This window comes from Chlorocebus sabaeus, chromosome 5 (genome assembly GCF_047675955.1).
Source record: "Chlorocebus sabaeus isolate Y175 chromosome 5, mChlSab1.0.hap1, whole genome shotgun sequence".
NCBI classification, from domain to species: Eukaryota; Metazoa; Chordata; class Mammalia; order Primates; family Cercopithecidae; genus Chlorocebus; species Chlorocebus sabaeus.
In genome coordinates, this window is record NC_132908.1 from 3,601,844 (window position 1) to 3,618,672 (window position 16,829).

Here is a 16,829-nt window from a genome sequence, read left to right on the forward strand (position 1 = left end):
CCTTGCCTGGCTAGTTTTTTTTTTTTGTATTTTTTAGTAGAGACGGGGTTTCACCGTGTTAGTCAGGATGGTCCCGATCTCCTGACCTCGTGATCCGCCCGTCTCGCCCTCCCAAAGTGCTGGGATTACAGGCTTGAGCCACCGCGCCTGGCCCTGTTTTTCTTTTTCAACATGATGTTGGCTCTCTGGGGTCCCTGGAGATTCCATATGAATTTCAGCATGTATTTTCTGTTTCTGAAAAAAAAAAAAAAAAAAAAGTCTTTGGGATTTTGTTTCAGTTTACATATGAATCGGTAGCTCATTTTTGGGAGTATTGACATCTTAACAATATTACAATATCTTGTCTTAACAATATCGTCCAACCCATGAAAGTGTGATATTTTTCCTTAATTATATCTTCATTAATTTATTTCAGCAATGTTTTGTAGTTTTCATTGTATGAGTCTTTTACCTCCTTGGTTAAAATTTCTAAGTATTTTATTCTTTTTAATGCTATTATAAGTGGAATTGTTTTTATAATTTCCTTTTCAAATTGTTCAGTGTTAGTATATAGAAATGCAAATGATTTTTGTGCGCTGACTTTGTATCCTGCTGCTTTGCTGATTCTCTTATTGTGATTATTTTTTGTGTGTAATCTTTAGGCCTGGTTTTTCTGTGAATTGAGATAATTTTACTTCTTCCTTTCCAATTTGATATATATTTTTTTCTTAATTGCTATGGCTAGAACTTCCAGTAGTAGGTTAAATAGTAGTGGTAAAGGTGAATGTTCTCATCTTAGAAGAAAATTTTTTAGTCATTCACTATTGAGTATGATGTTCAATGTTTTTTTCCTCGAAAACTTTTAGACCGGGCACGGTGGCTCACGCCTGTAATCCCAGCACTTTGGGAGGCCAAGGAGGGTGGATCACCTGAGGTCAGGAGTTTGAGACTAGCCTGGCCAACATGATAAAACGCCATCCCTACTAAAAATACAAAAATTTGCCAGGTGTGATGGTGGGTGCCTGTAATCCTAGCTACTTGGGAGGCTGAGGCAGGAGAATTGCTTGAACCGGGAGGCAGAGGTTGCAGTGAGCCGAGATTGCACCTCTGCACTCCAGCCTGGGCGACAGAGCAAGACTCTGTCTCAAAAAAAAAAAAAAAATTGTAATAAGCTTTCTCAGGTTTAACAGTGTAGGTTTTTCAAATATGGCTTTATGTTGAGATATTTCCCTTGTACTTTTAGTTTGTTGAATGTTTTCATTATGAGAGGATGTTACATTTTGTCAAATGCCTTTTCTGCAGCAATTGAGGTGATGTTACGTGTTTCCCATTATTCCATTAATGTGGTGTGTTACATTGAATTTTGTAGGTTGGACCATCCATGCATTCCAGGTATAAATCTCACTTGGTTGTGGTATATAATCCTTCTAAAATGCTACTGAATTCAGTTTGCTAGTATTTGTAAAGGATTTTTGTATCAATGTGCATAAGGGATATTAGTCTGTAGTTTTCTTTTATCGAATGCCTGGTTCTGATATGAGAGTAATACTGGCCTCTTAGGATGAATTAGGAAGTATTTCTTACTCTCCACTTTTTTGGAAAAGTTTTGAGAAGGATTGGTACTAATTGTTGTTTAAATGTTTCGTAGAATTAATCATTGAAGCCTTCAGGTCCAGGACGTTTCTTAGGAGATTTTTTATTATTGACTCAATCTGCTTACTAGTTACAGATCTATTCAGATTTTCTGTTTCTTTGTGATTTAGTCTTGGTAGGGGCTTTTAAATTTGTTTGTTTTTAAAACAGAGTCTTGCTCTGTTGCCCAGGCTGGAGTGCAGCGGCACAATCTTGGCTCACTGCAACCTCCGCTTCCTGGGTTCAAGCGACTCTCCTGCTTCAGCCTCCTGAGTAGCTGGGGCTACAGGCACCCCCCACCATGCCCGGCTAATTTTTGTATTTTTATTTTAGTGGAGATGAGGTTTTACCATGTTGGCCAGGCTGGTCTCAAACCTCAGGTATCCGCCCACCTTGGCCTCCCAAAGTGCTGGTTTACAGGCGTGAGCCACCACACCCAGCCCTTGTTTGTTTTTGTTTTATGTGTGGGGTGGGGGAGGTTGTTGTTGTTTTGTTTTTTGTTGTTTTTGTTGTTGTTTTTGAGACGGGGTCTCGCTTTGTTACCCAGACTGGAGTGCAGTTGTGCGATCACAGCTCACTGCAGCCTCGACCTCCCAGTCTCAAAGCGATCCTCCCACCTCAGTGCCCCAAGTAACTGGGACTACAGGCCCACACCACCACACCTGGCAATTTTTTGTACTTTTTTGTAGAGACGGGTTTTCTCCATGTTGCCCAGGCTAGCCTTGAACTCCAAAGCTCAGGGAGTCTGCCCACCTCAGTCTCCCAAAGTCTGGGATTAGGGCATGAGCCACAGTTCCTGGTTATTTCTCCCTTCAGTTCCGTCAGTTTTGCTTTATATATTTTGATGGTCTGTTATTAGGTGCAATCTGTTCATAATTTGATCTTGCTGTATTGAACCTTTATATAATGTCCTTTTTTTAACCTCTTATTTTTTTATTTAAAGTCTCTTTTGTCTTACAGTAATATAGCCCTGCTCTCGTTCAGTTACTGTTTGCATGGAATATGTTTTTCCATCCTTTGACTTTCTTTTTTTTTTTTTTTTTTTTTTTTTTTTGAGACGGAGTCTCGCTCTGCCACCCAGGCTGGAGTGCAGTGGCCAGATCTCAGCTCACTGCAAGCTCCGCCTCCCGGGTTCACGCCATTCTCCTGCCTCAGCCTCCCAAGTAGCTGGGACTACAGGCGCCCGCCACCTCGCCCGGCTAGTTTTTTGTATTTTTTAGTAGAGACGGGGTTTCACCGTGTCAGTCAGGATGGTCTCGATCTCCTGACCTCGTGATCCGCCCGTCTCGGCCTCCCAAAGTGCTGGGATTACAGGCTTGAGCCACTGCGCCCGGCCTCATTTTTTTAAAATAAAAAAAAATTAAAAAGAAAATACCTTGCAAATACCACCACAACCAGCTCACTTTACATTGTGTGTCCTTTTCCTGGACCCTTAGGGCGCCCTTTCTTCTCCTTTCTGTGGCCCCCCAGCCTTGGACGGGGGGGCGGGGGTGGGGGGCCCTGCTGAGAAGGCCTTTGTACTTGGGAGAGACTGAGGTGGCTGTAATTGGGGAATTGGGGGATTACTTTTCATTGCGATCCTTGTTGGAAACATCAGCACACTGGAGTCCAGTTGCAGTTCGCCTTGTGGCTTTGTTTAAATCCTCATTGGGAACATGAGTTCTCATTGTCCTCAGGGACTCAGGCTGTGGGTATGCTAACCTCCCTGGTAAGAAAGCAGCTTTCTAGACAAACTTCTTTTCATTTGCATCTCCTCAAAGCAGAGTGCAGAAAGCGGCAGCACTGGGAGCGTGTAGGGAGGGACGGGGGCAGCCAGTGCAGGCTGAGCCAACATGCTGTGATTCAGGCCCATATCTCGTGAAAGGCAGAAGGTGAGTGCCTACCTTCCATAGCAGGCTGGGTGAGGAAGGGGCGGTCTGCTGCCTGCCGAGCGTGACTGTGCAGCTGTTGCGAGTCTTTGTGATTCTGATGTGTGGTGTTCTGAGAAATTTCCCATCCTGGGTTAATGCTTTCTTTATAATGAACAGAAATTAATTCATGAGGGATGGCACAACCAGCCTGGGGCACAGGCCAAGGGCAGTGCACTGGGCTGTGATGACTGCATCCTGCTCAGCTTGTGGGACATGGGGTTAAAACATTGTCACGGCAAAGACACTGGCCTTTTACCTGAGTACAGGATAGTAGCCCTTTGTCCTCCAAGATGCTCTGTCTCTGGGGCCAGCAAACACCTCCCAAGGGAGAGGAGACAAGGAACCCCAAGTGAAGCCAGCCGAGAGCAGGTAGGCCTTGTAGGGTTGTGGGAGCCACTGCACCCCTGGGAGCTTCCAGTCAGCTCAAGCCCAGTGCCCAGAATGTCCAAGTGCCACCTGGATGCCCTGTAGTGTCCACTGTGCTGGGTTGTCAAGGTTTTTCTCTGGGGGGTCTGCGGGGAGCCTGAAGCCTGGAGCTGCTGGGTAGGAGGTGGGCTTGTGGCTCAGCTGTGTCCAGTGGCTGACTGTGGAGTACCTCCTCTGCTCCACTAATATTTTCATGGGCAAGAAAGACCACTGCTTTCTTGGCCACCACTTCCTGGAGCTTGTGTTCCTGGAAGTCAGCCATAAATAAGCCGGCCATAAACGAGGGTAAACAGGTACCCGGGTAAACACACCAGAGCAAATGAGCCATACGGGCCAGCAGAGATGAACCTGGGGCCATGGCGGGTGTAGGGGTTGAGTGGGGAGAGGATGTCCTCTGAAAAGGTGACATTTAAGCTGAAACTGGAATGACAAGAAGGCCCCAGCTCTGCAGGCAGAGCAGAAGGCTCAGAGCTTAGAATGGCATAGGTCACGGTAAGCATTGGATTTCGTGTTAGGGACAATGAAAAACTGGTGACAGATTTTAAGTAGGGGAATAATGAGATCTAATTACACATTTGCAAGATGTTCTGGGAGCTGTGGGGATGGTTGGGACATGTACCTGGAAGCCGGGTGGCCAAAGGGTGAGGTGGTGACGATGGGTGGTGTGGAGGCTGCAGAATCTGGAGGATGTGCAGATGCAGGGTGTATGGTGGGGGTGGGGCTGGAGGGGGAGCAGGGCCTAGGATGATCTCAGGTATTCTAGCACCTGCGTGCTGGTGGGGCCATAGACATGAGCAGGGAAGGCCAGGGAAGTAATCTGGGGCCATTGCGGCTGCAGCAAGTTTATGATGCCTGATGCCCATCAGACCTGTCCGAGGGGAGATGTCCAAGCCACAGCTAAAGTGTGAGACAAAGCCCCTGCTTCAGAGGACAGCAGGGGACTGTTTCCTGAGCAGGCGTGACCAGATGGTCTTTCTTTTTTTTTTTTTTTTTTTTTTTTTTTTTGAGGCGGAGTCTCACTCTGTCGCCCAGGCTGGAGTGCAGTGGCCGGATCTCAGCTCACTGCAAGCTCCACCTCCCGGGTTTACGCCATTCTCCTGCCTCAGCCTCCCGAGTAGCTGGGACTACAGGCGCCCGCCACCTCGCCCGGCTAGTTTTTTGTATTTTTTTAGTAGAGACGGGGTTTCACCGTGTTAGCCAGGATGGTCTCGATCTCCTGACCTCGTGATCCGCCCATCTCGGCCTCCCAAAGTGCTGGGATTACAGGCTTAAGCCACCGCGCCCGGCCTCCAGATGGTCTTTCTAAGATGGAAACCTGGGCATTGAATTTTTTATGTGTGGTTTCATTTTAACATTAACTAATTGTTACCTTTTTTTTGGATGCTGCATCAGATCAAGCAGTATTGCTTAAAAAGCTTTTGATTTGTAGAATTTTAAGAAACTAATAATGGGATTTCTTTTTTTTTTTTTCTTTTTGAGACAAGGTCTTGCTCTGTCACCCAGGCTGGAGTGCAGTGGTGCGGTCATGGCCCATTACAGCTTTCACCTTCCAGGCTCAAGCAATCCTCCTGCCTCAGCCTCACGAGTAGCTGGGACCGCAGATGTGTGCCTCCATACCTGGCTAACTTTTTAATATTTTGTAGAGACAGGTTCTTGTCATGTTACCGAGACTGGTTTTGAACTCCTAAGCTCAAGCAGTCCTCCCACTGTGGCCTCCCAAAGTGTGGGAGTTAGAGGCACGAGGCTCTGCATGCAGCCAGAAAATTTCAGCATATTCAAAACTCGATACTAGCGTTACGCACCTGCATGTACTCATTACCAGCCTCAGGGCCAGCATTTTGAAGCAAATCCCAGGTGCTGTACCACTTCATCTTTCAATCTTTTATTAATAGTATGTGACTCTAAAATATAAGGCCAGGTATTGTAGCTCACACCTGTAATCCCAGCACTTTGGGAAGCCAAGGCAGGAGAATCACTTGAACCCAGGAGTTTGAAACCAGCCTGGGCAACATAGTGAGATCCCCACCCCATCTCTACCAAAAAAAAATTTTTTTCCTTTTTTTTTTTTTTTAAATTAGCCAGGTGTGGCCGGGTGTGGTGGCTCACACTTGAGAAGCTGAGGCAGGCAGATCACTTGAGGCCAGGTGTTCAGGACCAGCCTGGCCAACATAGTGAAACCCTGTCTCTACTGAAAATACAAAAATTAGCCAGGCGTGGTGGCACACATCCATAATCCCAGCTACTAGGGAGGCTGAGGCAGGAGAATTGCTCAAACTTGGGAGGCTGGAGGTTGCAGTGAGCCAAGATGGCACCACTGTACTCCAGCATGGGCAACAGAGCAAGAACCTGTCTCAAAAGAAACAAAACAAAACCAGGTGTGGTGGCACATGCCAGGAGGCTGAGGCAGGAGGATCCCTTCAGCCCAGGCTGCAGTGCACTACGATCGTGCCTGTGAAAAGCCACTGGAATGGCTGGGCCCGGTGGCTCACGCCTGTAATCCCAGCACTTTGGGAGGCCAAGACGGGCAGATCACGAGGTCAGGAGATTGAGACCATCCTGGCTAACACGGTGAAACTCCATCTCTACTGAAAATACAAAAAATTAGCCAGGCGTGGTGGCGGGCGCCTATAGTCCCAGCTACTCGGGAGACTGAGGCAGGAGAATGGTGTGAATGATCCCCAGAGGCAGGCTGCAGTGCAGAGCCGAGATTACACCACTGCACTCCAGCCTGGGGGACAGAGCAAGACTCCGTCTCAAAAAAAAAAAAAAAAGAAAAAAGAAAAGCCACTGCATCCCAGCCTAGACAATGTAGTGAGACCCTGTTCCTAAAATAATTTATTTAAAAACAAAACATAAACACCAATAAGAGCCATTACAAACTTAAGAGTTTACTATTAATACTTCCCAGTTACGGGTCAGTGTTCTGCTTTCCCTCATTGCCTCTTACATGATTTGTTACACAAATATCTGTTTGCATGAATAAAAGATTGGATGTTTTATAGGATCTAAGGTCCATACATTTATTGATATATCTCAAGTTTTGTTATCATTTATCATCCATCTCAAAATGTGAACTTTTTTAAATCTGTGAGTTCTACCTCTCTCTCTCTTTTCATTTTGAAATCTATTGATGAGCCTATACTTTGCCATCTACGATTACCCAGTCTGAGTTGTACTGTGTCCCCATGGTACTGTTGAACATGGGCCTCTGTCCTTGTATTTGCTTTAAGTTGTCATTTAGATCTAGAGGTTTGATCAGATTCAAGATTGTTTTGGCAAGAACTCAGCTAAGTGCTGCTGTGTGTGGTCTTGGATTAGAAGGCACAGAGGCTGTCTTTTGTGATGTTAGCAGCCACTACATCAGGGCTAAGATTAGGGACTGCAAAATGGTGACTTTCAAGTCTAGCATTCCTTCTTCGTGTATTAGCTGGAATCCATCTATCTAAAGATGAGCCTTCTTGAACTATGGGTTACTGGGCAGTCCTCTTTCATGGGAAAGGCAGAATACCGCCTTGATCCTTTGACTTTATTTGCCTTTTTGCAGAATAAGAAGTTGACTTCCTAGCGTCCCCCTAAGGTGGCTTTATGCCAACATGAACTTATGTATTGAAACACGGTGGTATGTTTAATCCTTTGCAATTATTCTTTTCAGTAGCAATTTGTAGAACTGAGAATTTCTTTGTGACAGGATGTTGAAGCAGTGGTGAATGATGAAGGCTAGGAAAGAAGTTATATTCGGTAAAGTAGGAAATCTAACTCGGGCATACCCATTAGGTCAGATCAGAGCTTCACACTTTCTCAGTTCAGAGCACTCTTGATTAAGGGTCAATAATTATTTTAATAGTAGGCCAAAAGAAATCCCTGACAGTGGTGCCAGATAGGAGAGAGGTTGTGTTTTTTATCTTGTGGCCTGGGTAGTGTCCTGGGACTCTCTGCCACATCTGAGTAAAGTGTTGTGGGATAAAGAATCTCTCAGGGCAAGGAGCTTCTTAAGTTAAATCAGTAGAAATTTAGGCATGATATGGGCCTTCAAGTGTGTGAGAAGCTATATCATTGTATATCTCAGTGTGTTTTCCCCAACTTCTAGTTGGTAAGAAAAAATTCTTCAGTAGTTTTCATATGTGGGAGCTAAGGTGGCCTTGTAAAATTTCAAGTCATCCTTAAATAAAACAACCCACCTGAGAACTTGCTACTGTTAAGTGGTGAAATCAACTGGAGTTGGCTCCTACAAGTTGTGTTTATTCTAGTTTTGTTTGTAAGTAGGTCGTGTGAGTTAATTCATTTATATTTACTATATGTCTTTTAAATTATAACATATTTGTTATTATGTATGTCCTTTTAGATTTTATCTGCAGCTCATACTTTGCAATCATCACCCAGTAGTGTCTTATTCTAGCATCGTGTAAATCTGAGCATCATCTGGTGGACTCTTAAACTTCAGTAGAAACCATGAGTTATTCATACATTTTCCATTCAGATATCAGTATCAGAAGGAAACGTAAATGAATATTCTAAATAAGGCTAATTTATATTAATCTGCCTTTATGTTTGGGGGAAAAAAGCTGAGACATTGCATGAAAGATGATGCAGGATATACGCTGATCTTTTGGCCCCATTGAGCTATTCGAACATTGTCCTGTTCTATTGTCAGTTTTCTTCATCATTTATTATATGGTCAATTTTTGAATTCCTGTAATATGAGACCCTTTTCTAGCTTTTAACTTATTGTGACCTAAAGTTAGTAAGTCCAGATTATATGGTCATTTTAAAAAAAGAAAAGAAAAATCCCTCACAGTTCCGTTTATTAAATAAGTAAACCCCACTAATAAGTATTTGTGTCCTGGCTTATAGTGGATGTCTAGAAAAGTAATACATAAGGAAAAATGTTCATCTTATTTGTTTAGTCATGGGATGTGTGTGCCTGTCGAGCACCTCTTCAACTTGGAATCTGATAGAACACCGCCACCCTCATTGCCTCGTTTTTCGTCGACTTTCACAGTAATTGCTTGTTCCGTAACTGCCACAACCCAGCATGGCAGAGAGAGGGAAGACACCCTACAAAGCAAGGTAATGTTAACGTTGAGACCATGAACGGCCCTGAGCAGAGCAGAGCATCACTGCTTCCTTCAACATTAAGGAGGATCTGATGGTGCCCTGTGAGTTCACGGGGGTGCCTCCGTGTAGACTGGAAACCACAGCTCTGTGTCCTTCCCTCTTTCGCTCTTGATCGGTAGAAAGGTACCCTCCCTGGCCTGTGCGTCGCCGGGTCACATGGCACCGGCTGTGGTTGCACAAAGCCACCGCCACCGGTAATCCTTTGAGGCCATTTGTTTCCAGCCATGGTGCTTGTAGGATTTTTTCCTTTATCCTATAATTTCAGCCAAATCAGAGCATGTGATCTGGCTTAGATGTCAAGATAACTGTTGTTATGTGCTCTTTTCCCTTCCTGTGTCTGGGGCAGGTTTAATTTAACCTGAGAAGGCTGCAGATCCTCGGGGTTGATGTGAAAACAGCTCATCCTGATCTGAGAAGGCAGTCAGCTTTTCTCGTTGTCGCCCTTGGCTGACAGCACCCATTCTCTGTGGATGTGAAAATCCTAGAGAGGCTGGGCTTCCTCCTTGGGCATTCCCCAGGCCTGTCTCCAGAGTGGGGCCCAGCATGGGAAGAGTGTACCCCACTCACTCCCGATGTGGGGCTTGGACCTGCAGCTCCACAGCGCCCATGGAATGTGGGCAGAAGCGACAGCAGCCGGGTCCACCTCAGCCTTAGGGCGGCGCGTGCTCTGCATGTGCTCTGGGAGCCTCCACCTTCCATGCTGTGGGAAGAGGGTGCCCAGGGAGCTACAGTCCCTCCAGCCCAGTCCCAGGACGAGGCCCAGGCAGCAGAGCCATCCCAGCTGACCTGCCAGCGTGAGAGAAATGCGTGTGTACACACTGAGTGTTCAGGTGGCTGTTACATGGCAGCATTGACTGACACGGACAGAAAAGAGATCCACAAGGGAGAAGTGAGAGTGCTGGAGAGTCCACAGGCCACAGGGGCAGGATGGCTTCTGAGGAGGTGAAATGATTCTTCTGGGAATAATGTCACTCTATCTGACAGAGGAAGACATGGAGGCTCCAGATGGTTGAAGGCCCAGCAGTGATCCCAGACAGGCCCCACGTCAGACCAGGCTCCTCCAGGGCTGTGCTGCCGTCACCAAAGCCCATCCTGAGGGCAGCCACATGGCAGGCAGTGCTCGCCATTTGTACAGCGAGGCCCAGGTTCCAGCCTGCCTTCTGGCAGGTAGAGAAAGCAGGGGCACTGCCTGGGAGCACCTGAAAGCAGATGGGGCAGCATTTGGTCAAGAGCCAGGAGGGGATGACAGACCAGAGGGGAACCCTTGTCCCATGTGCTGAGTGCATGTGGGGGGCTGGGCACTTGCTCTGTGAGCTATAATTGGTGTCCCTGTGCCCCGCTGGAAGCTGCACCAGGCAGCTTCTTGGTGGAGGACAGTGGCCGCCCTCTAGCCTTACTCCCTCCCCCGCAATGGGTCACTGTGAGATGTGTGTCCAGGAAAGGCAACCACCAAAGGCAGAGGACTAATTCCTACACTAAATCCTCTGGTGGCCTTGCTTGGGGACTGGATTTTGACATGCTGGAGGCTGTCCTAGACTCAGAGATTGAAAACAGGGAAGAACCATCGCTGAAACCTTTGGAAAAGCCTGCAACGGGGCCTCTGGCAGCCTGAGGAGTGGCGGTGTTTCCATCTCAATAGGAGGGACAGATGAGTGCACTAGCGCTGCCAGCCAGGTGTCTGTCGGTGTGTCTTTATGGAATGGGGCGCCAGTCTTGGTGAAGGTGGTTTACCTTCCTATTTCTAGTCCCCACTGGGCCCACCTTCTGCTTCATGGCCAGCTGGCCAGACCTAGCACTTTCCTGACCTTTGACCTTGGCCCCTGCTGACTCTGGCCCTTGAGGCCTCCTGCAGACCCCATTTGTATTCATTTCCTGCAGTTCTCATACCTGAATCTCGCCTGGACTTCTGCCAAGTCCTCCAGGCCCTCCCCCCCCAGGAGGACCACAGATACTATGTGCAGGGCTGTCCTTGGGGGGCTAGCACACCCCTTCCGAGCGGGCAAGACCCAGGGGTGGCTCAAAAGATAGCTGTGCCCTCGCCCTGGAACCTCTGAATGTTGATTTTTGTAGCAAAAAAGGATGCAGATGTGAGTAAAGGCTAGTGAGATAAGGACATCATCCCTGCTCTCTGGGAGGACCCCAAATGCAGGCACATACATCAGAAGACGAGGCAGCGACTGGGGTGATGCAGCCACAGCCAAGGAAGGCCAAGGATTGCTGGCAGCCTGCAGAAACTGGAGGGCAAGGAGCGTCCCCGCAGGGCCCCCAGGAGGAGCAGGGTCCTGCTGACACCCTGACTGCCGACGTCCAGTCTCCAGAACTGTGAGAGGATCCATTTCTATTATTTTAAGCAACCAAACTTGTGGTAGTTACAGCAGCCTCAGGAAATAAATACAAATGGAAAATCAAAAAGATTCCAAGAAATGAGTGGACCTGGCCGGGTGCAGTGGCTCACACTTGTAATCCCAGCATTTGCAGGAAGATTGCTTGAGCTCAGGAGTTGGAGACCTTGTCTCTACGAGAAACTTAAAAAATAGGCTGGGTGCTGTAATCCCAGCACTTTGGGAGGCTGAGGCAGCGGATCACAAGGTCAGGAGATCGAGACCATCCTGGCTAACATGGTGAAATCCCATCTCTACTAAAAAATACCAAAACAACTAGCCGGGCGAGGTGGCGGGCGCCTGTAGTCCCAGCTACTCAGGAGGCTGAGGCAGGAGAATGGCGTGAACCCCGGAGGCGGAGCTTGCAGTGAGCTGAGATCTGGCCACTGCACTCCAGCCTGGGCGACAGAGCGAGACTCTGTTTCAAAAAAAAAAAAAAAAAAAAAACCCCAAGGTCATGAGTTTGAGGCCAGTGTGACCAATATGGTGAAACCCCCGTCTCTACTAAAAATTCAAAAATTAGCCAGGTGTGGTGGTGTGTGCCTGTAATCCCAGCTACCCAGGAGACTGAGGCAGGAGAATCGCTTGAACCTGGGAGGCAGAGGTTGCAGTGAGCCGGATAGTGTCACTGCACTCCAGCCTGGGCAACACTTCGCCTCAAAACTCTGCCTCAAAAAAAAAAAAACAAACAAAAAACCAATAGCTGGGCTTGGTGGCATGCACCTATAGTCCCAGCTACGTGGGAGGATTGCTTGAAGCCAGGAGTTCAAGACCAGTCTGGACAACACAGCAAGACCCCATCTCTACCAAAAAAAAATTTAAAACTTAGCCAGGCACGGTGGCACACCCATAGTCTTAGCTACTCAGGAGGCTGAGGAGGGAGGATTATCTGAGTCCTGGAGGTCAAGGCTATAATGAGCCATGATTGTGCCACTGCACTCCAGCCTTGGCAACATAGTGAGAGACCCTGTCTCAAAAACAACAAAAACCCAAAACAAAAACAAGAAATGACTAGACCTGAGGCCTGGCCTTTAGCTGCTGCCCTGCCCTTGTGATCTGGTCCCTCAGGATCCCCTGGGCCTAAACACACAGCCTATTGTCCACTTCAAGAAGGCTCCCCACTGCCTGGCTGGCAATTGGGGTGGGCCTTGCAGCCCCCACCTGTCCTAGCCCCATGGCGCTGGTGCTGCAGGCCCCCGCCGCTGCTTGTTCCAAGCTCCTCAGCCTCCTGCAGGGTTGCCTGCACCTGATGGTGATGAATCAGGAAGGCAGGCGTGTCCTGGGCCACAGAGCAGTCATGGCTGTTCAGCCACCAGGGGGCTTCATTTGCAACCTTGGATGTGGCTTTGGCCTCTTACTCCAAGGTGTCCTTGGGGCCCCCAGACAAGAGACGGGAGACTGGAGCCCAGCCCCACCCTCCTGCACATACCTGGCCCATCCCTGCCCTATGCTGGAAAATGGGGGCCACTGCACGTGCAAGGGACACAGGACAGGAACCTTTGGCCTTGTTATCAGATATTTTAAAACCAAGTACAAACATGGTTATCAGGTGCAGTTTTTACAGCAGCAAGAAACCTGTGCTTGCAGAAATAAACACATGCCAGCAACCCACCTATGCGGAAAGCCACACAGAGCCATTGTTTTCTGTACCCTCAGGTGACATTGCCCCAGGGAAGGTCACAGCTGCCTGAACCTTTAAAACTCCCGGACACACACTGCCTGTGCAGGGTCTGGAACCCAGCAGCACTGCCAGGGCCTTGAAGTGCTTCTTCAGAGACCTCTCTTCATAAACGACTTTTTTTCTTAAAGCAGCAAAAGGAGAAAATTGACATCAAAGGATAGTCCAGATTCTTGATAGCATTCTCATCATCTCTGAGGACATCACCATCATCTCAGGTGAGCACCAGGTGGAGTGCCTCCGGGTGACTGGCCAGTTCGGAGCAGGGAGGGAGGCTTAGCGTCTTGTCCTCCAGCGGAGAGTGAGGAGGAGGCTCCAGCGTCCCTCCCGGGCGGGTTTTCTGGTGGATGGGAGAGTGACTCGGGGTCCTCCATGTGGTGCCAGCTGTTTGGGTTTCTGGACGTTGTAGGAAAGGCTTGCGGGGGTTTCCCCTGCCCACGTCCCCCGACCTTGAGCTGCACCAGCCCCTGCCAGCTGGGCCCCTGGAGGCTGGAGTGCTGTGGCAGGGATGACGTCTCACTTCTGTTATGTCTCTGCGCCCTGTGCTCTCCCAGGATGAGGGGCATGAGGCTGCTGGGGGCTGTGCTGGCACTGTTGGCCCTACTGCAGGGGGCCGTGTCCCTGAAGATCGCAGCCTTCAACATCCAGACATTTGGGGAGACCAAGATGTCCAATGCCACCCTCGTCAGCTACATTGTGCAGGTGAGGCCAGGGCGGCCTCTCCCCAGAAGCAGAGGGGCTCTGGAGTCTGGGGCTGGTGGGCGGGGCCAGCCGTGTGGGGCCACAGAGTGTCGGGTGTGGGGTACTGAGCACCTCTGCCCACAGCCCGGCAGAACAGGCTCTTGGCTGCGGACCAAGGTCCTTGTCCCTGCTGTGCTGTCCTGTCCCTGGCTGGCAGCAGGAGCCCAGGCAGAAACATGAGGCTGCAGCTAAACCGAGCAATGCCACGAGCAATGTGGCTCCCTTTGTGGCAGTGTGGGGTCCCTAGGTGGCACCAGCCCTGCTCAGCACCACTGTGGCCCTGCCCCCAGATCCTGAGCCGCTACGACATCGCCCTGGTCCAGGAGGTCAGAGACAGCCACCTGACTGCCGTGGGGAAGCTGCTGGACAACCTCAATCAGTGGGTGACAGTGGCAGGGTCTTAGGGAGGTGACATCTCGTCCAGGGCACAGTCTCACTTCACTTGGGCCCCAAGGGTGGGGACCTGGGCACAGCCTTGCTGTTGGCAGCCAGAGGTGTCCCCTAAGCCCCCTGCCCACTGGGACCTTTTGTTTCCTCAATCCAGGGATGCACCAGACACCTATCACTATGTGGTCAGTGAGCCACTGGGACGGAACAGCTATAAGGAGCGCTACCTGTTCGCGTACAGGTGGGTGGTCCAGAAAGCCAGGAAGCTCCTCCTTCACCTAGGAGGGCCTCAGCAGAGCAGGGAAGTAGTCTGTCCTATGGGGCAAGAACCTGAGGCTGCAGGGCAGGTCCAGGGTGGAGTCAAAACACCCTCCTGAGGTCCCAGACCCATGGGGTGAGCAGGTGGCGGCCTGCCCGCCCGCCCTCCTGTCTGTGATGCAACGCCTGCCTCCTGGGAAGCAAGAGTGGGGCAGCTTCCAGCCTGGGGTCACCTCTTCCTGCCCGGCCTTCCCACAGGCCTGACCAGGTGTCTGTGGTGGACAGTTACTACTACGATGATGGCTGCGAGCCCTGTGGGAACGACACCTTCAGCCGAGAGCCAGCCATCGTCAGGTTCTCCTGCCCGTTCACAGGTGGGTGCTGCCACACGGGGTGCTGCCTGGGCCAGGGTGGGGCACAGCTTGGTGCTTACGGCCTCCACCCCCTCCTAGGGAACCTGGAATGCCTGTGTCACACACTGCCCTCCCAGTCCCTGGGGCTTGGGTTTTCCATTCATTTGGAACATGACCCCCCGGGGGACTGTCATGATTCACAGTTCCAACTGACTTGGTGACTGAACCTGCCCCCAGGGAGTGGCCGCTGCACAGAGGTCAGGGAGTTTGCCATTGTTCCCCTGCATGCGGCCCCAGAGGACGCAGTAGCTGAGATCGATGCTCTCTATGACGTCTACCTGGATGTCCAAGAGAGATGGGGCTTGGAGGTGAGACCCTCCCAGGGGCAGTGGGCACCAGCGGCCTCCGCTTGTCCCTGGGCCCACAGGCAACGTTTCCTGGTAGGACGTCATGTTGATGGGCGACTTCAATGCGGGCTGCAGCTATGTGAGACCCTCCCAGTGGTCATCCATCCGCCTGCGGACGAGCCCCACCTTCCAGTGGCTGATCCCTGACACCGCTGACACCACAGCTACATCCACACACTGCGCCTACGACAGGTGAGCAGCGTATCGCGCTTAGGGCAAAGAGCAGCCGTGACTCATATGTCCGGCTTCAGAAGTCTCAAGGCCTTTGGACACTCACCCAACTGAACTTCAGTTGATCCACTCAGGAAACAGAATAACAAGAGCCACGATTTTTAGTTTTTTAGGAAAAGCACATTTGGGGATAAGAGGAGAGGCAGACACATTAGGCTGTCACGTGGTTTCCACTTTGAGGGGCACAGGCCAGGGTGTGCAGTTTTGGGCGCCCACAGACCTGCACTGTCAGGTCCCAGGGCTCTTAGTTTAGTTCCTGTGAGCCCTGAGCCAGGTCCATGGGTGACAGGGGAACCTACTCTCTCTTCCCAACACCCATCAGGATCGTGGTTGCAGGGACGCTGCTCCAGGAGGCCGTTGTTCCTGACTCGGCTCTTCCCTTTAACTTCCAGGCTGCCTATGGCCTGAGTGACCAACTGGTACGTGTCCTCCCTTGCACAGTCACATGGGGATGGGACACAGGAACTTAGGCTCAGGCCAGACCCTGTGCCCACTTGCCTGCAGGCCCAAGCCATCAGTGACCACTATCCAGTGGAGGTGATGCTGAAGTGAGCAGCCTTCCCCACGCCAGCTGAACTGCAGGAAGAGAGGACCCATCCTGCCGCAGGAGCCACACAAACAGCCCAACACTCAGGTTAAGAAATACCTTTTAATTTAGGTCAATAAAGCTCAAGGCGGCGGGGCTGTCATCTGTGGTATCAGTCCTTCTGGCCCCTGGCTGTCAGTGTCGCTCCAGGGCCTTGACAAGCAGCTCATTCAAGCGGCCCACCATGGCCCTAGGGTCGTCAACAAGCCCAGCAGCAATCATGGCGTTCTCGTATATCTGAAAGGCAAGAGAAGAAACCCATTATGAGGGCCGTGGGGCATCTTTTCATTTTTTTTTTTTTTGAGACAGTCTCACTGTTGCCCAGGCTGGAGTGCAGAGGCACGATCTTGGCTCACTGCAACCTCAAGTGATCCACCCGCTTCCCAAAGTGCTGGGATTACAGGCGTGAGCCACCACACCTGGCCATTTTTCCCTTTTTAAAGCAGAATTTGGCTGGGCACGGTGGCTCACGAGGTCAGGAGACAACGTGGTGAAACCCCGTCTCTACTAAAATACAAAACAATTAGCCAGGCATGGTGGCAGGCACCTATAATCCCAGCTACTTGGGAGGCTGAGGCAGGGGAATTGCTTGAACCCGAGAGGCGGAGATTGTAGTGAGCCAAGATCATGCCACTGCACTCCAGCCTGGCAATAGAGCGAGACTCCATCTCAATAAAAAAAAAGGCAGGATTTTGGAGGAAACTGCTGTTCCAGCCTGAAGGTAGGCTATCAGGGCTAGTAGCCC

At 50.0% G+C, this 16,829-nt stretch overlaps 2 protein-coding genes across 6 annotated transcripts in view; one reads left to right on the forward strand and one right to left on the reverse strand.

Moving 5' to 3' along the window:
• DNASE1 (deoxyribonuclease 1) overlaps positions 1 to 16,829 on the forward strand; it is a 42,729-nt gene that overhangs the window by 14,533 nt on the left and 11,367 nt on the right. The window contains exons 2-10 of one of the 5 annotated variants that reach the window (XM_007984034.3): positions 13,100 to 13,339; positions 13,676 to 13,823; positions 14,153 to 14,241; positions 14,407 to 14,490; positions 14,766 to 14,881; positions 15,098 to 15,228; positions 15,305 to 15,459; positions 15,821 to 15,917; positions 16,003 to 16,187. In XM_007984034.3, coding sequence (XP_007982225.3) covers positions 13,677 to 13,823; positions 14,153 to 14,241; positions 14,407 to 14,490; positions 14,766 to 14,881; positions 15,098 to 15,228; positions 15,305 to 15,459; positions 15,821 to 15,917; positions 16,003 to 16,050 — 867 coding nt within the window. In that variant the 5' untranslated portion in view covers positions 13,100 to 13,339; position 13,676 and the 3' untranslated portion in view covers positions 16,051 to 16,187. Of the gene's footprint in view, positions 1 to 13,099; positions 13,340 to 13,675; positions 13,824 to 14,152; positions 14,242 to 14,406; positions 14,491 to 14,765; positions 14,882 to 15,097; positions 15,229 to 15,304; positions 15,460 to 15,820; positions 15,918 to 16,002; positions 16,188 to 16,829 lie in introns of those variants that run through there. The other 4 variants (XM_007984053.3, XM_007984043.3, XM_073015120.1 and 1 more) reach the window with 4 other exon arrangements.
• Positions 16,129 to 16,829, reverse strand: part of TRAP1 (TNF receptor associated protein 1) — a 70,684-nt gene continuing 69,983 nt past the window's right edge. Inside the window, exon 18 of the mRNA XM_007983989.3 lies at positions 16,129 to 16,321. Coding sequence (XP_007982180.2) covers positions 16,220 to 16,321 — 102 coding nt within the window. The 3' untranslated portion in view covers positions 16,129 to 16,219. The remainder of the gene's footprint in view (positions 16,322 to 16,829) is intronic.